General features: G+C 43.9%; 1 protein-coding gene across 1 annotated transcript in view; it reads left to right on the top strand.

Annotated features, from left to right (window-relative positions):
* Positions 1-21,826, top strand: part of TUT1 (terminal uridylyl transferase 1, U6 snRNA-specific) — a 348,086-nt gene that overhangs the window by 265,170 nt on the left and 61,090 nt on the right. The window contains exon 8 of the mRNA XM_085626071.1: positions 19,334-19,456. Coding sequence (XP_085482197.1) covers positions 19,334-19,456 — 123 coding nt within the window. The remainder of the gene's footprint in view (positions 1-19,333; positions 19,457-21,826) is intronic.

Raw genomic sequence — 21,826 nt, 5'->3', positions numbered from 1 at the left:
CCAGGGTGGGTTCGATGTTCTCAACTTTGAACTATATTACATATGTGCACAAGCCCACTATGCTCACTTCTGGTTTCACCCCCCTAAATATATGCCGCAGGTGGCCGCAGAACATTGGCTATCTGATCCCATACCGCTTGATGGCGCCATACTGACTCCCACAACGCCACGAGGGGTGGACCCATCACTGATCGTTTGCACCGTGAAGGCATGGCAGGACATCGCCACACGCTATCAGGTCCCCATGTTGTACTCCTCATTACTCCCTCTGGTTTATCATCCAAAGATGCCAGTCCTACAGGAGGGTGTCTTCAAAAAGACTAAAATTAAGCACGGGATTACATGCTGGGGGGATCTCTATCTCAACGGCAAGTTTCGCACATCACAGCAACTCTTCTCCAAGCACCACCCGTCTCCCATGGACATTTTCCTCTATGTCCGACTGAGGCAAGGCTTCAAAGAGCACACGGCTACATACCCGCTAGAACCCCCAGAGGTCCCCCGCTGCGCATGATACTGCATAACAATGCTGCGTCACACTTAGTCTCCTCATTGTACCATAGCCTGTACACCGCCCCGAATCCACCACACTGTACTGCTAGAGATAAGTGTGCCGCCGAGATGGGGCATATCATCACAGATGGGCAGTGGACCTACCGCTGCAGACAGACAGAGCAGAGCTCGTCCAGTAGCCGCCTCCGTATTCTTCACTATACATTTTTGCATTGCACCTGTTATACCCCAGCTAGAATGTACAGATACAAGTTGTGTGACAGCGACAACTGTGATCGCTACGGTATTGCAGGGGCGGATTTCCTACATCTCGCCTGGGTCTGTGGTGCTGTCCTGGGCTATTGGCGCCAAGTTCTCACGGTATTTGAACAAATGACACTATTGCAAGTCCCGTTTTCTCCTCTATTTGCTTTACTGGGCTACACTGAGAAGTTGGCAGTTGCGCACCGGACATTTGTCTCCTTCAGCCTCCTCTTAGCTAAACGAAGAATAGCATGTAGATGGGGTCATGGCAGGGCACCCAAATTCAAGGATTGGATTCACGACATGGTATTCTGCAGGAACAAACATATACATTCGCTGAACTACTTCCCCTTGCCTCACGGCCCGTGATATCCAGGGGCCCCCTTACAGCATATCTGCTTACTCACCCACAGGAGGACGCCAACACTGCACAGGCTGCCAGCACTGCGGACAATTGACTATCTCCTGTTTATTCGTCTCTGATGCCTACATCTTGCTGGGATTGTATGTAATCTCCGCCAATGTATACATCTCTCCCAGAGGTGGCAACGTCCTCTCATGTATGTACTCTAGCATGATGATTACTGCTTGTATAATAACCTACATGATGCTCTGTCAATCTTCCTTATTGTAATTACCTTACTTTCCTCTTTTTTCACTATGGTCATCCTAACTCTACCTGTGAATTACATATGCTGTATTGATTGTATGAGTTCACAAAATCTCATATAAAAAATAAAAAAAATTAAAAAAAAGAGGTTAACATGATCTGGCCTCGGGGTAAATAGGGCCCTGCTACCAAATTCAGGGGCTGATAAAAAAAAAAAAATGAGCAGGAGTGTTATCACGTGTTATGAGGAGGGTGAGGAATTAACTCTGGTTCTGTTGAGGATGGACTGCACCAAAAGAGGGGATTTGAAGTACATTACTATACAACACAGAACAGATCACATAGAGATGTTTTATATCTTCCGTCTTTTATTGTTCTTGTTGTACTTCGTAAAAAACAGCCAGCCAACGCGTTTCGCCCGAACATGGGCTTCTTCAGGGCTGAAATGGCATTGTGTGTACTGTGTCTTTAGGTTATATCCTTCTGTTTGTTTATCTCTGATGCAGACATCATGGCAGACTGTATAATCTTCTGAAATGATTGTTCTTAGTACATATGTATTAGGCTTTGTTGTACTCCATGTTTTTGAGAATCGTTGCACAACAGTGGTTCCTGCTCCTAATCATTCTACAAAAAATTTGAAATATTGTATTATATCTTATTTCAAAAACACTATTATTGACAATGCCTAAAATGCAATGTATCTGCCGATTTGTTCCCTGTGTCTCCTCTCCTTTCACGTATACCTTATTAAGACTGGTTACTCTTTCTCTTCTTTTGGGTGGCGGGTAGTTCGTGCTTTGCTTCTGTTTGACAGCACTACTCACAACAAGACGCTTTTTTGTGCTGCTAACACTCAGTGAGGAATGAGGAATGTGTGTGTATGTGGTATTTTGCCATTTCATGAGTATAGTTTAACTACCTACTCAATTTTTTAAAAAAATCCCTTGTCATTGGTTTTCAGATGACACTCTTGTGTCGTTTTTATTAAAGTTACATGTAGATCAATACACTGTACTACTTATAGTAAGACGCTTATTTTGCTACTCATACCTATTAAGGTTCGAGGGATGTGTGACTATGTGGTATCTCACCGTCTTTATGCGCTTAGTATCATTAACTTAATTGTTTTAAAAAAATCTCATGTCATCTTTACGTTAGATGACATTTTTGTGTCGCTTTAATAAAGCGATATGTATTCAACACTTCGCATCTTTCACTTGGCGTTCTTGAATCTACTGGTGATTGATATATGGTGCCCAACTTTTAATGTGGGCTTGTAACTGTGTTGTTTTGTGTCAATAAAGTTTTGGGTATTCAATATTTTGTACCCCCTATCTGGCTCTTGCTAATCTGATGTTGATTGACAGATGGTGGTCAATACTTGTATTACGAGCATCTAACCGGCAGCATGGTTTGCCTTGCGACTTTGGCGTTTTTAAAACTAGTGTAGAACTAGTGTCTGGTGATTAATTTTCATTACGGGCATGTAACCGGAAGCATAGTTTCGCTAGTGACTTTGTTTCTCGTTCTAGTTTTTTTTTTTTACGCCATTTGATCCCGGAAGTGCTTTGTCACAATTACTTCCTGGTTGGCGGTCTAGTGACGGTCGATGCTTTAAAAAGCCTCTCTGCGGCAAAGTACTCCCTTTACTACTTACCAGTTTTGGTACGGGACGCGGCGTACGGGGACGGCTCCGGACACTCTACCTTGGATGTGGCTAATACCACCATTCAGTGAGTTATTATGCAGGTTGTGCGTATTGAATTTTGGTTCAGACAACCCTTTGTTTTACTTCGAACGGGTTGCCGAGTTGTGAATACTATGTGGCCTTGACTGGTCGATTCTACAGAAATATGGCTTTACTTTGCAGTGATTGTATTTTACGTATTCCCCGTTATTGGTTAAGAATTTTTGTGTGGTATGGAAGCCAACACAGTAGACGGGGGCCATTTGTTGGTTGTTGCTGGATGCTCTTCTCATTTTGGTGATTGTTCCATTCAGTGTTCGTTCATTGGTGATTCAGTTACCTCAGCATGACAGTGTTCTTTTTGGATGTGAATGTGTTGTCTTCGTCAAGTTTTAAACATGTTGGAAGTTGTTTCTGATTAGCGTCGTTTGTTGTGAAGCCCGACCTCCGTGGCGGGCAGCTTTTCGTTGTTCTCTTTTTTTTTGCTTTGTTTTTTTTCTGTTTTTAAATGATTTTTCTGCGAAAAAATGGGTTTAGGATATTCGACCAGAGTGATTGGTACACCTTAGGACATTTTATTGGACAACATGAAAGGCGAAATGCACAATTTGTAGCTGCTTAATGTTCCATGATTTGTGAGAGAACGACCATTGATCTGAGACTGTTTTTCTTACAGATCAGACCTCATACAGACAGAGATCGTTTTCTCTTGGGTCTTTGAGTCTTATTGTCGTTACACGTTAGGTATGTTCATTTTGCTTATATTGGCTTCACAATCCGTGCCTTTCTTGGAATTTTAGTTCTGGTTACCCATTAAGGAAAGGCTTTTCTGTCCAATACAGCTTGACGGATCTGATGTTCTTTTGCTTGCTGATTATTTCATCAAAAGAAATATCCTACACTCATAATAATTTTGGTAAGCTATAGTAACTATCGCATTTGTGCTGTAGCCATGCTCACTTCAGGCTACAGGCATTTATGTTTCTTTCTATTTTCTCTTGGCGTATTCACGTCATTTCTTGAATTGCGTTGATCTGGGGTCACTTATTTCTCAAGCATTTTTCTTTCACACGGGTGTGATACTTTTGTATAAGGGTCTTTTTCTGACAACACACATGTTCCTGAAAATTGGTTTACTTCTACAACCACATGGTCAAGATGGTTGGTTTTTTCACTTCTTCCTCTCAGTTCATCATTCATGCACATTTGGTATTTTAGAATGATTGTCTGTTTTGTTTACTTTGTTTGTTCTTAAAGAACGGTTTTGTATTATATGCCATTTCAGCCCTGAAGAAGCCCATGTTCGGGCGAAACGCGTTGGCTGGCTGTTTTTTACGAAGTACAACAAGAACAATAAAAGACGGAAGATATAAAACATCTCTATGTGATCTGTTCTGTGTTGTATTTGACTCATCTGTGCTATTATATTGCCTCTCATTCAATTCATTTTCAAGTATTTATTCACGTTCTACAGGCAGCAGAACGTTTGAGGTGGGCAATATCGCATACTGCTAGTGACTGACTCTGGTGGTGCAGTCTCCTGTGACCCGGCTGCTTTCTCTTTCTATGTACATACATTACTATACAGTCACCAGATAAAGATTAACCCCTCTGCTGATCCAACTGACCCTTTTGACCATTTTAAAGTACTCACAAAGAGATTTGCAGTATTTCCCGTTTTCTTACCCACCCAGTGTGTTGACTTGTTTTTCAGGCTCTTCCAGGATTCGGAATCAGGGTGGGTAAGGGTTGGTACGTTCCTGAGAATTACCACAAAGGGTGTAGGTTCTGGTGGAAGATACAGAACTTGCGAAGGTCCTCGAATCTCAATGTTGTTTGTGGTAACCTTTGGTTTCGCAGGTTAGTTGTTAAAACACGGGGTCTGCTGAACGTGATTACTGATAGGTTCAGTACCAGTGCACGTTTCTGAGGTATGCTGAACAGGGGGGTTATTGCTGCCAGGATTTGAACTGGGAGGTAGGATAGCCGGAAAAGACACGGTGGGTGGGTTCTGAATTGATAGAGAACCGTACTTAGCATTAGCTTGCAACATTTCAAGGCAACTAGTTGTGGATTTCTTAACTAGAGTTAATCTGGAAGACAGTCCAAAGAAGGTTTAACAGAAGTTTCTCATGTTTGGATTAGAGTAAATAGACGGTTGAAGTCCTCTACATTGGAATCTGTAATTTTATCCAGATTGCACTTTTTAGTACCATGCCTGTGTGACTTGGCAACCGCGTTAGTGGCTAGGGAGGATCCTTCCCCAGCGAAACTAGTTAGTATATCTGACAGGGCATCAGGAATTTTATTACGTTTAAGTAGGGGATCTGAGAAAGATTCAGAGGGAGAAAAGGAATTGACTGCATCTGAGGTATACTGGATACAGCCATTAGCTGCATTAGCCTCACAACCATAGATGTCTCCAGGGCTAGTGGGGGCCAAGGTGGCAGTATAGAGGGCATGTTCAATATCCCCCAGCAGCACGGTTACAGAAACTTAATCTCTGTTCAACAGACGTTATTTCTTTGTTAAGGGCGCCCATAGTGTTTATTAGATGATTAGAGATAGAAGAACTGCGCTTACCTTGTACTTTAGATGTCTGTAGTTGTGTCTCCATTGTAAGTACTGATGGAGAAGCAAGGGTCCAAGAGGTGGGGCACAGCCTTGTCTGGCCGCGCGCCGACAGGTCTGGACTTGGCCCGTCTCCGCCCGGGCATGCGCTTGGGTGCGTTCTGCAGGAGCCTGGCACTCTAAAATATGCTTGCCATCATTGGAGCCCTCCTCCTGGGCTCATGAAGGGGACAGTGGTCCCTGACACTGCCCCTGGTGTCATGTGAGTTTGGCGTCTCGCGCCTGCGTGAGCCCCGTTTTCTAAATTGCGCGTGCTGTCATTGGATCCCTCCTCCTGGGCTCAAGATGGATGCTGTGATCCCTGATGCGGCCCCTGGTGTCAAGAGAGTTCAGCGTGCCTGTAAAAGCCTGGCGCTCTAAAATGCGCTTGCCAGCGTTTAAGCCCTTCTCCTGGTCTCGTGCTGGGGGCTGTGGTCCCTGATGCAGCCCCTGGTGTCAGGTGAGTTTGGCAAAGTCATTGCACAGGCTTCCAAGACTTGAGCCCAGTCCGGAGGGAGAATGGCAATCGTGCAGAAGTCCCTTGCACCGGCTATTTAGATCTTCTCTCCACTGCTGTTGTGCAGACTTTGTTGCTCCTGAGTTGATAAGTTGAAGAAAGTACTGTCTGAATTGACCATTTATGTTGATTTGTATAGTGCACTAATCACCCATGAGGGTATTTAGATGCTTTACCAGTACTTATACTCCTGAGCAACAGGCAGACTGCCAGAAGCATTTAGAAGGGGCTGCACTTTTTAATCCTGGGAGAGCAAATTTTAGAAGAGCCTTTTCCTGCTTTTGTAAATCTGCATTTGTAGCATCTGTTGGCTGCAGATACACATGCTATGCACACTCCTGCCATTTAGCATTGGGCTGGGACTTTACTAGTTGTTTTTCTTGAGAGTGTCTCTTTATTGCTGGTGTGAAGTAGTCTCCACCTTCTCGAGGTAAAGCGCATGTTTGTTAGATTCATTTTTTTCCACCATCGGGTTCGGAAGGATTGTGCCGGAACACAGTGCAGCTTTGACGCCTTAGAAGCCTACGAACACCTAACGGTTTGGAAATGGCATCTACTCCTCAGATGCAAGCTCGACGAATTGTGGGTGACTAGTGGAGCAGAGTACTTCAGACAATACAAGATTTCTACAGCCGACTTCACAAAAACTCCTTTCAAAGATCCGTTGAGAATGTTTGGTTCCGGGTGGTGGATGGTAAAAAAGACAGTCTCTTCCGTAGATGCCCTCAATGTGGGGCTAAATATGCTTAGTCAGACACGTGCGACATCTGCAATCTCTGCCTGTCGCTGGAACACAAGGAACAGGACTGAGTAGCCTGCACTTAGTGAAAACCACTAAAAGACACTCCGGACTAGACGAGACAGATGGTTAGCCCATAATATAAAGATGGCGGCGGAGGCAGAAGTTTCGCCAAAAGAAAAGAAACAACAACTTCAAACCTTTGGTGATGAAGGAGAAGGCGATACGACAGAAGGCGCCATAGCCGCCAGTTTGCACCACGTTGAATCCAAAGACTCCAGCCAGCAAGATGAAGACGACTCAGCCTTGCTGGTCATGGGGACGACACAAGAACCGAGCCCATCGGGGTCGGAACCCAAGACGACGACAGCGCCAAGGGCCGTGAGTACTCAAAACCCACCCCACATGCATAAAGTAAGCACCCACCCTTCCAACATCACCATAGTGGGCCACAACCTTCAGGTTCTGGTCAACATTATGAGTGTGCCTCGTAATCGAAACAGTATGATACACTACTCGATCCCAATAGGGCCACAGGCTCTTGGGACAGGCATTGGATGCGACACGCATCAGCACTCGGTGCTGAAAAAAAGCATCAGCTCTTGCACACAAGACCGCACCTACACCTCAACATCCGCCAGCACCGACGAAACCATCTGAGCCGAGCAGACACATGTGGTCAACACACACCTCATCGGAGCCGAAGTACACATCAGAGCCGAAGAAGGCATTGTAGCACAGCCACAATTCAGCTCCAAAGAAGGCTACGGAATCGACCGCCTTGACACAAAGTAGCAAACCTCTACTGAGGCAAAGGAAATACAAGCTGAAAAGGACATTCCAGCTAAAAAATCTGCAGACACTGAAGGGAATGTTTTCGAGAGCCTTCAAGAGATGAGAAAGAAACAACAAACTAGAAAGGAACTTTTGCCAGAAAAAAATGCAAAAGACGAAAAGGCAAGACATTGATATACTAAAGCTAAATCCAAAGGAGCCAAGCCAACCACAGAGTAGAAGGCCACAAGCTCTATACCACTGGACTTGAATACATCTCCGCGGCCTCTATCACTTTCTCCTCTACACTTAGAGGAAGAAGTAGGGAGTCAAACTTACTATACTCGTGATGATTCAGACTCACAAGGTGATCCACCACATAGCCCAGACCCATGAGATGACTATGACATAGTGCTACTAGATACAGACATAGAACCCCCAATACCAACTAAAGCATCTCCCCCAGATGATACATCATCCTTTCATGGTGTTAATCAAAGAGCAGCTGAATATCACAAGGTCATAATGCACACTGCAGAGAAGGAAACAGACTTCTAAATGGAAACACCATAAAAAACAGAATGTTCCCCTTGATTGCCTTTTGTGGCTTCCTATGTCAGATTGGACCCACAACCCCCTACTGAAATTCACACTCCTAACTTATTGGCGAGAAGTTTGTGGTAGACGTAAGTTTCCGTCCTATCCTTTTCCTCTTACCCCTCTAGGTCACAACCCGGACTTTCCCCCAGGCACGGTCCATCCCGGTTCCTATAGTTGAAATCGCTGTAGATCTGCCAAGCTGAGAGACTTCGACGAGGATGGGGACCTGAGAACCAATGGGGACCTAATCAAGAAATACGCTTTGACTTGGTGAGACACTTATAAGATTGGGAAGCACTGTACACTGGGCCGGACGACCCCCCCGGCCCCTTAGCCATGCAAAGGGAAGAGACACCCATAGAATCCTTACACCTCACTAATGTTCAGCATAGAGGCATATTGTGGCTCCATCATTACATACTGAAATTTACCCCACCAAAGAAACATGCCTACGTGAAACAATGGGAAAGGGAATTGACCACAGATATAACGGATAAAACTTGGGAAGCTATATGGCAGAGGCCTTCCAAATCCTCCATTTGTCTCTGCTATAATGAGAACTCTTACAAAATCCTCATGCATTGGTACTTGGCACCAGTGTGCTTGCACAGAATGTCTGGAAGCTCAGTTATGTCAGAAGGGTGCAGGAAACGAGGCACTTTCTTACACGCATGGTGGACATGCCCGAGGGTAATAACATTTTTGGACGAGGTCCTTCTTACGGTACACTTCATCGCTAGCATTTCACTACCTCGTGACCCACTCCTGGGTGACCCAGTAGCAGATAGACTCCGCAAGGGCAGCTTTTTTTTATCTACTCTTAGCAGCAACACTGTGCATAGCACAGATGTGGAAGCAGCCTCAAGCACCCTCGCTAAATATGTGGGGGGGGGGAAGGTGCAGAACCTCTATGCCATGGAAAAGCTCACAGTCATCATTAGGGACAGGGTGGCCTAATGTGATAAAATGTGGCGCCCATTTACCACTAGCATACTACAACAACAACATAGAACTGGGGGATTGTACCTAACAAGGGCTTCAGAATTATGGATGGTGTCCTCCTCCGATAGAGGGTGACCCACTTTGAACCAAACACTTACAAAGCCGATCACCAACAAGACACTTTCTTGTTACACTGGTACTGTCTATTTTTTTAAATTTTTTTATCCTCATTCGCCTCTGATCCCAACAAACTGGTAGTCCGCAGGTCGCCACTGCTACTCACTTTGGAGAGGTAGGTTTTATGGGGTACTGCCCCATCCCTATATTGCCCACCTACCAGTGGTTCATCTACTTCATACCCATTGCTGATGCTTAAAGTCTGAACAGAAATTTTTAAAAACCATGTCAAGACCAGCGTCCTTACTCCACGAATAGAGAGAAAGTACAAATCCTCATCCAATGACCGTCTTTACATAAGGGAACATCCAACAGCTGATTCCTTAGTAGTTCTAACAGCTAGAAAGAGAGAGGCTGCTTAAGTCACTGGAGACACTCCACCTCCTGATATGGAGAGTAAGTATATTGATGAAGCAGGAAAGAGGGGGGGGGTAGCTACTAGCGGAGAGAGAAGTTGGCCTAATGGCTAAGGCGGTCGACCTCGAATCTGGGGAACAGGGTTTAAGTCTCGGTAATGACGCTGAAATCCTGTGATTCTGGGCAAATAACGTAATCTCCCCGTGCCTAAAATGAATGTGTCCTCATGTAATGTAACTGGTGCTATGTAAAGCGCTCTGATACCCGATACCTTCGGGTCAAGTTTGCAATATATAAAACTCCGTTAAAAAAAAAACTTTTAAAAAGCTGGACACACCAACCACTGGCGCATTGCTTACTCAGTGGGACTCCTGTCCAGATACAACAGGACAACATGGGATGAGATGGTAGATCTTATTCAACATCTCCCTGAACAGTATAAAAAGAGAGGAGAAGACAGAGGGTAGAGAAGTGTCTAATGCAACTATACGTTGTGCCCTTACAGTGCAGACACAGCTACAAGAGGTGTAAATTCCTCTATTCCACTATGCAGACGTGTATGGCTGTGCATATCAGGTTTTAAGCCGAAGGTGCAGCAACATTTACTTAATATGTCATTTGATTGAAAACACCTATTCATGCTCTTAACATTACAAATTTTAAAAACATACTGACTGCTAAAGCTATGGGAGCCTTGCAGTCTGCAGCACCTAAGAACATTCCTTTCGGAGGGATCAGAGAAGAAGCGCTTCTTAAACCACCACTCCTTACACCCAAACATATCAAAAACAGCAGCACCATCAATAAGCTGGGAAAAGCTATTATAGGGGAGGATTCAATCCACAAGGAAAAGGTAGAGGAACACCTGCAAGGGGAACCTCTACCTCTAAGCAGTGACTTACCTTCCATTCCCCCGATCATACAACACCTGTCGGGGGAAGTCTACAACAGTTCCACAAGTTGTGCCACGAATGTTACATCAGACTGGTGGGTGATGGTCATAATCCTCTAGGGGTATTGCCTAGAACTAAAAAGCCGCCCACCAAACATTCCTCCTTCCAGACAAATCCTAAATCCTCAGCGTATACACGTTCTCAAAGAAGAGGTGAAAGCTTTCCTGCAAAAGGGGGCCATAGAGCCTGTACCACACAGACACCAAGGCAAGGGAGTATAATCCTATAGTTTTTTAACACCCAAAAAAGATGGAACGTTAAAACCAATACTGAATTTATGACTGCTCAACCTACACATCTTATCAGAACACTTCCACATTATGATACTACAAGATGTGATACCACCACTACAAAAAGGCGAATTCATGACAGCACTAGATCTGAAGGACACTTATTTTCATATTCTAATTCACCCTGCACATCGCTGGTATGTCCAGTTTGTGGTAAGTCGTCGTCCTTACCAGTTCAAAAAATTACCATTCGGGGTAACAAAATGTCTAGCTGTGGCAGCAGGCCATGTAAGAAGATAGGACATACATGTATTCCCATACCTAGGCAATTGGTTGATCAAGAGTTCAAGCAAACAGACGTTCCCGCAAGGCCATCATCAATCTTCTACACAAACTGGGATTCACAATAAATGCCACAATGCCCTGGTTACAACCTCTTCATATTCAGCCATATTTGGGTGCCATACTGAATTCGATCTCAGCCAAGGCTTACCCCAATTCCCAAAGGGCTTAAGGGAGAGGAGTTGGCCTAACAGCTAGGGCGTTCAACCTCGATTCTGGGGAGCTGGCTTCGAGTCTCGGCTATAATGCTGAACATCCTGTGATTCTGGGAAAATCACTTAATCTCCCCGTGCCTAACAAAAATGAATATCTCCTGCTGTAACACAACTGGTGCTATTTAAAGTGCTCTGATACCCGATACCTTCGGGTCAGGTTCGTGCTATATAAAACTCCGTAATAAATAAATAAATCTCCAGAACAAACCGGCTCTTTTTCAGCCACATTGTCACCCAACAGTCAAGACAATTTGCGTCATGATGGCCTCTTGTGTAGCAACAGTTCCACATGTCAGACTACACATGCGCCTATTACAGGAATGTCTACCATCTCAATGGTCACAAGCGGAGGGCAATTTGGAGGATCTAGGATTGGTTTTTCCCAGGGTCCATCAGTTTTTAAAGTGGTGGAACACACACAAAACTCTGAAGGGCAGAACTTTCCTGGGCCCAATTCTGCAAGTGACTATAACAGATGCATCACTCATGGGTTGGGGAGCACACTTGGAGAGCATCACAGTACAGGGGACTGTTCACCAACAAACATTCCACATCAGTGTCCAGGAGCTCTTAGCCATACAGATGGCTCCCAAAGCTTTCCTCCCCAATATAGCTGGAAAGAATGTTCCTCTTCGGGCAGACAATATCACTGCAATGTATTGCATTCAGAAACAAGGAGGGACACATTCACTTTAGTTGCCTGAAATAGCATAGGCCATATGGCATTGGTCTGTTCCTCACCACATTTACCTCCCAGCAGAATATCTTCCAGGGATGGACAATTCAATAGCGGACTTACTAAGCAGGACGCAGCAACAAGTCCACGAATGGGAACTCCAACCTCAAATCATACACGAGTACTTCCAACTTTGGGGCACACCATAAATAGTCTTATTCGCCACCAAATACAACTCAAAATGCCTAAGCCTTCCTCCAGGCACCCACATCCACAGTCCAATTGTAATGCTGTATGGATGAACTGGTCAGGGATATTTGCATAGGCTTTTCCACCTCTCCCACTCATTCCCACTCGCTTCGCTTATCTTAACGCAACTTACTAGCTTACTAGCGTTTTTAACAATTAATCCTCGTTTTGTATTTCAGTTGGTTGCTTTGTTCATACCTTGCTTTTAACTGTATTCTTAGCCGCCCACACTCCTGCACTGTAATTTGTGACTTCACCGCTACTTAGCGGATTGCATCACCGTATCACTGTATTTGGCCGCCATCTTGGGGGACTGGATTAGCGGGTGGTGCCATTGCACTGAGCGCTCTAGTGCTCAGCCGAACGTGTGGGGAGTCTCTATTTAAGCTGACCGCTTAGTTTCATGCACTAAGGGATAGCCAGACATTCAACTACGGCGCTTTGTACTCGCTAGCGCTTCGCTTATCTTAACGCAACTTACTAGCGTTTTTAACAATTAATCCTCGTTTTGTATTTCAGTTGGTTGCTTTGTTCATACCTTGCTTTTAACTGTATTCTTAGCCGCCCACACTCCTGCACTGTAATTTGTGACTTCACCGCTACTTAGCGGATTGCATCACCGTATCACTGTATTTGGCCGCCATCTTGGGGGACTGGATTAGCGGGTGGTGCCATTGCACTGAGCGCTCTAGTGCTCAGCCGAACGTGTGGGGAGTCTCTATTTAACCCTCCCTTAGCTCGCGCAGCGGTAACGCGCAGCGGTCGCGCCTGACTCGTGCCTGAGTCAGGCCAGAGTCCTGCCCGTCTGCGCCCGTCAGCGTCACGGAGGCGTGGAGGCGGACCCCTATCGTAGGTGTTCAATCTCTGCATCTGCTGTTGTGTGTATGCCGAACATGTTGCCCAGGGATGCCTTGCCACTTCTCGCACCCCATCGGACGCATTTTAAGATTCCTGCCCATCCGACGGCACTTCGAGGTGGCCTTATCAATGCCCGTTCTATCTGTAAGAACGCCCAAAATATACATGATTTGATCTCTGACAATATGCTAGATTGGATATTGGTCACCGAAACCTGGCTGAAGCCGTGGTGTAATCCAGATCTAGCCATAGCCTTACCACAAGACTACTCAATACAGCGGTTGGATAGACCCTTACAACGAGGAGGAGGCATTGCTATTATTCACCGCAATTCCTTAAAATGCTCTTCCTACGAGTTGGTAGACATTAAAGGAGCTGAAGCATTAGCCTTCTCCCTGGCCATCCATGACTCGTTCACCTTTTCTGGGGTATTGATTTATCGCCCCCCAGGCCCAGCGAAGGAATTCCTTGACAACTTGGGAAACATATTAAGTGATTTAGTGCTTAGATTTTCTAATTTTACTGTATTAGGAGATTTAAACCTGCATCTTGATTCTCCCTCTGCTCCTGGAGTTGACAGCTTTATGGAGACTATCAATGTCCTGGGACTCACCCTATTGACCCATGAAAGTACTCATTCAGGAGGTCACATTTTGGATTGTATTTGCTCTAACTCCACTAAACTTGTTGTAAAATCACCCTGTCCCCAGATCTGGTCTGACCACTTTTTCATACCTTTTCATATTTCATTAAACCATAAAACTATGATACCGATTTTTAACAGGAAATCTACTTCCAAGTCCTTGTGTAAACCCAATTGGAAGAAATTATCCAAGAGACCTGATCTGATTGATTCTCTTATATCTAGTGCACCTACGACAACAGGGAATACAACTGGAGACAATCAAGGTTTCTGTGATTGGTTAAACAGGGTAGGTCACCAATTAGACCCTATTAGGTCTCAGATCTCAAGTTCTAATGTTAGAACAATAAAGAGGAGAGCCCCTTGGTTCTCATCTGCCCTACGATCAGAACTGACAGAGTTAAAAAAACTGGAACGGAGATGGCGCAGGCTATATGAAGCCTCTGCTCGGGACACCTACAAACAAGCAAGAAGAATCTATCATGCTCACATAAAGTCAGCTAAGAAAGCCCATTTTCTCCAGGCCATTTCTGTGGCAGCTCAAGGCAATAAGGAAAAAGAAATTTTTAAAATAGTCAAGGATTTTACTAACCCGTCAGTCCTTCGGCAGGAAATACCGCCATCCCAGAAACTCTGTGATGAAATTGCAGTGTATTTTGAGAATACGATCCTGGACATTGTTAAGACTTTCCCCCAAACATCGTCCACTATAGAAATCACAGAAATCACTGAGAGCACAGAGAGCAAGGAAAGTACAGCCACTCTGGAAATATTCTCTCACGTAACGCTGGAAGACTCTTTAAAGGCCATTTTTGCCTGTAAATCGGGCTCGCCTTTTGATCCCTGTCCCGCATTAGTCCTACATACCCTAGCCACAGTAATGAATCCCATTATTAATGGGATCATTAATTCATCTCTAGCCACAGCGGATATTCCAAACGACCGGAAACTTGCTGCTCTTAAGCCTCTTCAAAAAAAGGCATTAGCCGACCCGACCACCCTCTCCAATTTACGGCCAATATCCCTGCTCCCTGCTCTATCCAAAATGACTGAGAAGTTCGTGAATTACCAGCTCACGAGTTTCTTGGAAGAAAATAATATTCTGCATTCCAATCAGCCAGGGTTCAGATCTAATCATTCTACCGAATCTGCCCTGCTGTTTACAGCAGAGACCCTTCGGATGGCCTTGGACCAGGGTAAGAAAGCTGTATTAATCCTACTTGACCTGTCGGCAGCCTTTGATACGGTTTCCCATAACATCCTTCTGAACTGTCTGGCTGCCGCAGGAGTAGGTGGGGTGGTTCTGGCCTGGCTAAAAAATTTCCTCACAAATAGACAACAAGTTACAGTGCTTGGTAATTTTCAATCTGAGGCCAGACCTCTTAGCTCTGGAGTTCCTCAGGGATCAAGCTTGAGTCCACTGCTCTTTAACTTGTATATGGTCCCCCTGATGAAACTAATCACAAGTTTCCAGATTAGTAGTATCTCGTACGCTGATGATACTCAGCTTATTTTAGTACTAGATGGTGACCATTTAGATAGTGAGGACAATCTCAGACAGTGTCTAGCTGCTACTTTTCATTGGATGGCGGACAATCACCTCAAATGCAACGCTGGCAAAACAGAAATTATTCCCTTTGGTAAACAAAACCTGTTTTCCCCAACAACTTGCTGGCCCGAGGATGCTGAAGTTCCTCCTATGACCATCACCTCTGCTCGGAATTTGGGCATCAGGTTTGATTGCCAGCTATCCTTTAAACAACAAGCGCTGACTGTAGCAGGCTCATGCTTCTGTATAATAAAATCATTAAGGAAGTTTTTTGATCTCCTGCCCTTGCCAGCTAGGAAGACAGTCGCAGTTGCTCTGATCACCTCCAGGCTGGACTATTGTAATAGTTTATATGCTGGAGCCAATAAAACAGTACTACGTAAACTACAAATAGTCCAGCATGCTGCGGCTCGTTTAGTACTACGCTGGCCTCGTAAATCGTCTGCATCAGCGGCACTGAATACTCTTCACTGGCTCCCCATTGGTAAAAGGATTCTTTTTAAGATCCTTTTACTCACTTTTAGGGCCTTCCATCAGCAAGGTCCGAAGTATCTGTGTCATGGCTTTAAACGTTACCATCCGGCACGCTGTTTGAGATCATCAGGACTGAATCTGCTTACTATCCCTAAATTCAGGCTAGCCACCAAGGGTGGCAAATCTCTTTTTGTCTTGGGTGCTAAAGCCTGGAACGGTCTTCCCTCTTTCATCCGATTCTTGTCGCAGGAGGCCCAATTTAGAAAGGCTCTGAAAACATGGATCTTTTCTCTTACTGACGCGGCTTGCTTAGCAATGGTGTAGTCTTGGTGCCTGTGTGAATTATGTCTTCCCCTCTCAACTTTTCCATCTGGTTGACTCAGCGCCAAGATACTCCTTGGAGTGGTAGCCGCGCGGTATAAATGCACCTTTACATTACATTACATTACATTCCAGATCTGGTCAGGAAAATCAGACAAACATCACTCAAGATGATTCTTGAAGCTCCAACCTGAGCATGAAATTATTGGAACTGCCCTAGTACATCACAAGAAGCTTCACAACATACCAGATCTTCTCATCACAGCAAGGGGAAGGTCAGGCCCCCAGATCCCAAATAACTCAACCTAGCAGTTTGGCTCCTGAAGTCATAGAGTTTGAATATTTACAATTGCCTCTATAATGAATGTACATTCTTAAGGAGGCATGGCGGCCTACAACAAGAGCATGTTATGCAGCCAAATGGAAATGTTTCGCACATTATTGTATTGCTCAAAATGTAGACCTTTGCACACTGCAGTGCAACAGCTTGTATGCTACGTGCTACATCTGCAAAAGTCACATTTGGCTAACACTTCCATAAGACTACTTCTAGCAGCCATTGTAGCTTATTTGCAAAATCACAAACATCAGTCACTTTTTCAAATACCAGTAATTAAAGCTTTTATTGAAGGTTTAAAGAGGGTAATTCAACTACGAACACTACCAGTCCCATCATGGAACTTAAATGTGTAGGTTACATGACTAATGTCCACACCTTTTGGACCGATCCCTTTATGTCCTTTCCAGTTTCTGACTAGGAATGTATCTTTCCTTGTAGCTATACATTCCTTAAAAAGAGTCAGTGAAATTCATGCATTAACTATTGAGGAACCTTATTTTCAAGTTTTCCAAGATAAAGTTCGCCTACATACAAATTCAAAATCCCTACCAAGGGCCATCTCTCCTTTTCACCTAAATCAAATACTGGATCTGCCAGACTTTCCAGAACTAGAAATAGTGGCAGAACAGTCTCTTCATACACTTGATATTAAACAGGCCCTCATGTACTACATTGAGAGAACTAAACAATTTAGAAAGGCACAGCAGCTATTTGTAGCTTTCTCAAATCCTAGAAAAGGTAACCCCATGTCAAAAGAAGGTATTGCAAGGTGGATTGTCACGTGCAGCAACATTTGCTAAATAAAGGCAAAAACAAATCTGCCAACATTTCCAAGAGCACATTCTAAAAGAATGAAAGATGCAACAATTACTTTTAACATACCACTATTCTATATCTGCTAAGTAGATACATGGACAAACCCACACACATTTACAAAACTCTACTGTGTGGATGTTGATGCCAGACAACAATCTCTGGTAGGGCAAACAGTTTTATGTACATTATTTCAAACAACTGCACCATCTAAAGCCTAAAGCCACCGCGAGAGGAGTAATGCTTTACAGTCTATGTATAGCTTGTGTATGTAAGCTAATACGTGCTACGTATGGGGTATGTTACTTACCCTGCAAGCATCTATTTGTAGTGTGTAGTACTGCAGATTCACATGCACCGTCCTGCCTTCCCGGCAGGTAAAAGATGGTGTCAGATGTACACATATATGTATTATTGCACGCATGTTCAACAGCAACTACTATCTTATAACACAACATTCTCATTCTCCAACATGGCTGGATAAAAAATGAACAGTCTAGTCAAAAGAGCCGTTGGACATGTGCTTTCCCTCAAAGAGGTGGAGATTCGACATCACACTACCAATAAAAAAGACTTGAGAAAAACAGCTTGTAAATTCCGATCCCAACACTAGATGGCAGAAATGTGCATAGCTAGTGAATCTGACACACTACAGGCTACGAATAGATGCTTGCAGGTTAAGTAACGTACTCCTTTTGGAGCTTATTACCCATCTGTCCAGACCAATACCATTTTGAACTGCCTCAGGTGAGGATGAAGCTTTGCTCTGTTTCAAGATCCGTTTTCTATGGAAGATGGTCACATGTAGGAAAATGGAAAGGAAGGGGTTTACCCTGTCTGAGGTAATGAGCGCTAAGAAAAAGAATCTTGGAAGGCTACCTCTCACTCCCAGCCGGTTTCGGGAAGGGAGTCTGGAGAGTCTATGGGCAGATTGAAATGTCTGAGAAAGACATTGCCCATCTAACACTAAGGAGATCATCCTCCATCCTCCCCCATTGTGTGCTGCACACAAGAAATCCAGCATTTACCAGTCCACGTGCAAACCCCACACTTCATACGTTACTAGCATCTTTCATACATGTCCCAGAAATTATGATGAAATGACACTTCAAACAGAACAGCAGAAGGGCTATATATTCAAGAGGACTGATGATGACAAGCATTCAGGTACCTTTTGATAATCAGGGGTGAAGGGTCTGGTATCGCCTACAGACATCACTGCTCCATGCTAGACGCTGATGTTTCACAGAATGGGAATGGTGTTGAGATGGGACTCTTGCTTGATGATGTTGATGAAAATAAAAACTGTGAGGATTCTTCAAGAAACTGATGGAGGATCATTGAGATAAGAAGTCGTTGTAAGATCTAGTAGTTTTGTCTGAGAAGTGGGATCCTCAGGAAGAGTAGGAAAGAGTACTAAAGGAGATGTGAAGATACAAAGGAGACCCAGAAGGTTTAATTTAAAGCGCTGCACATCGGCGAAGAGCAGTGAATCTGTAGAAAAATCGTTGTCCTGAGCATAGATTCAAGACTTACAAGGAAAAGGAGGTTATTTAAACTGAAGGAAAAAGACTTTTAGGAGACCTCAGGGGTCTCTTGGCGGTTCCAGACTTTGAACTGAAAGGTGTAGGAGAACTGCTGGTGGCCCACTTACTCATGAAAGGTGCAGAAGCCTTGCTTTGCCCTCTCAGTACTGACATACCAATACTCATAGATAGAATACAAATTTTAAATTTCTGTTGATGGCTTATTTGTTAATTGTACTCTGATAGAATATTTCTTCCGAACAGACAGTTGTGGGTTCAGGGCCTCTTTCAAATCCTTCAAGCCCCCCTCCTCAAATTATTTGTATCCTGGCTGTGTGTCAAGTAATATAACCTTGTTTCTTCTCGCCACAGGAAACCATTTTGGAGGTGGGCCACTACTGAACAATTATGCCCTGACTCTGCTGGTCATTTTCTTTCTGCAGACACGAACCCCTGCTGCACTTCCTACTGTTAAGAGGATGAAGGAACTGGCAGGTAACAGCCCTAAAGAAAGCATGAGATTGCAAGATAATGTGAATGGAAGAAAGAAACACTAATTATTTAGCTGTACTCAATTTTCACACCCTTTTTCTACTCTCCCTCTTGATTACTCCCTCCAGTCTCCTTCAGTCCACCTTCTTATGTTTACTGGTAATCATGTTCCACACTTGGCTGCTGCATCCTGAACTCTTGGTGACAAACATTTGTTTTCTCTCCAGCAAGGCTGAACCATATTGAATTTAGTGAATTTCAAGACCATATGGATTCAAAAAAGTCCGCTAGGCTTAGAGTATTTCTTTGTGGGAAGGAGGGCCTTTTAGACAAACTTCAGTGGTTCTTCATTAGATATTTCAGAGATTGACATGCTTGAATATTCCCTGGCGCCAAACTTTAGCACCATACAATAACATACTTAACAACATTGAACAGCCATAGACAATATGTTGTCTGTCCCTGCTATTTTATGACTTGACCTCTTTGCAATCAGGTTAAGATACGAAGAGCAGTCCTCACCCAAAATGTTCCAACAGCCAGATTTTGTACCAGATGTTTGTGTAAAGGAATCCTCATGAGCTCTGCTGAAGAATTCCTACATCCTTCTCAAATTATCTGGGCTCTTTATTACATCTTAAGAGGAAAGACCATTCAGCAGCATTTGAATTCAGTATGCAATTGCAGAATACCTAAAAGTTGTCCAAAGTAGTCTTTCTTCAAAAGATGCACTGCTTGTGGCAATAGAATGATTTTTTTGTAGTGAAGAGAAGCATGTACCATGTGTTTCCTATGTTCATCTGCACTATGATCCTGTGTCTTGTATTCGAAGAAGGCCCTGGAAGACAGAAATTAATTATCCTCAGTGCTTCTGGAAGAAGAAAACTATGCTTCTTTAAAAGCCAGTTCCTGAAAAGAAGAAAATGATGTTTGACCTGTAAACTCAAAAACGGGTTCTCTCCATCGACTTCTGAGGTGGCCAAACGACTCACTGATACTGCTGCTAAGGTGCAGTCACTCAGCCTGCCACAATTGCCTGCTGTCAAGCACAAAATGTAATTCTCAACTGCTGAGAAATCAACAGCAACATGTCAGTCTGTCTGAATTTATCACAAATACCAATCAAAAATGTTTAAAATATAACTCACTGTCAGCTGCCTTTCTAATCTCTGTTGCTTTCTTGTCAACTGTATATTCTACATGTAGAACATTGTACTGCCATTTGAAAAGAGGCTTCTGTGAAGGTTTGCCCCTTGCTGATGACAAAGAATTTACAATTGACTCATGCTTCTCTTAAACGGACTGATCCTTCATCCGTTCCAGCGAACAAAAGGCTACAAGTTCATCAGAGACAACCTCATTGATCATTGCATTTTAGCTGTCATCCCATTGGTTCCAACACCATCATTTCTCCCAGTGCCTGCACCAGTGTTATGGGTTGCAAGGGAGAATTTGTCTGCGCTCCTTTGTCTGCTAACACGTTGTTAAATTTAAATCAGTCTGTGACACTGCTGCCTGCACCAGAATCCTTGATTCCTGAACCATCTGTTACAGAGCCTTATATATGCCAGCAGCAAATGCATCTATTTCCCATCGCTTACAGGAACTTCACAGATACCAAGGGATCCTTTATCTGTTAGACAATTAGGTTTCATATCTTATTGCATCCAGCTGTTAACAGAATGAAGACTGCAATTGAGTCCAGTTCAAGAAAATTGAAGAAACAGTGGCCCGAGGTGGAAGGAGATTGGGATGACAAACTGTCAGTTGCCTTTCAAATCAAAGCAGCTCTTCAAAGGCTTTAGATTTGACAGAATGCATTTGCAGACATTACTGTTATTGCCCAGGTAGCAACTATTCCTTGTAACAGATTCCTTGTGGGAAGGTTGCAGAATGTTTTTGTTAGTCACATATGGTCTCTGAGGAAAACTTCACTGCATACCTGTTAGACGTAAGGTCTGTCAGGCTATGTATGTTTCAAAGATTTCCCCCTTTGAGTGATAAACACCCAATTGATCCACCAAGACAATACAACTAAGATCTTGTACATCAGATAGCAGGACAGGTTAAGGTCACTCCGATTGTCCACATGAGAACAGAGCCTTTAGCATTGGTCGATGAGTCACAAGGAGGACTCTTCGGAAGAGCATGTTTCTGGAACAGACCATGCATGCGCAGTTGCACTGAGTCACAGTTTACTTGCAGCAAACCACGAATGGTAACTGGACAGTAGGTGGATGTTGATCCTCCAGCGATACTGATTCACTTTAAGTCCTTTTCCAACCCGACCAGAACATGGAATGCTTGATGTAGAAAACCTTTTACATGGATTGGACTGACAAATTTCTGTATGCATTTCATCTGATTCCTCTC

This window comes from Triturus cristatus, chromosome 9, assembly GCF_964204655.1.
Source record: "Triturus cristatus chromosome 9, aTriCri1.1, whole genome shotgun sequence".
Classification (NCBI taxonomy): Eukaryota; Metazoa; Chordata; class Amphibia; order Caudata; family Salamandridae; genus Triturus; species Triturus cristatus.
The sequence above is the reverse complement of the archived record's forward strand: the minus strand, read 5'-3'. Positions and strand labels throughout refer to the sequence as shown.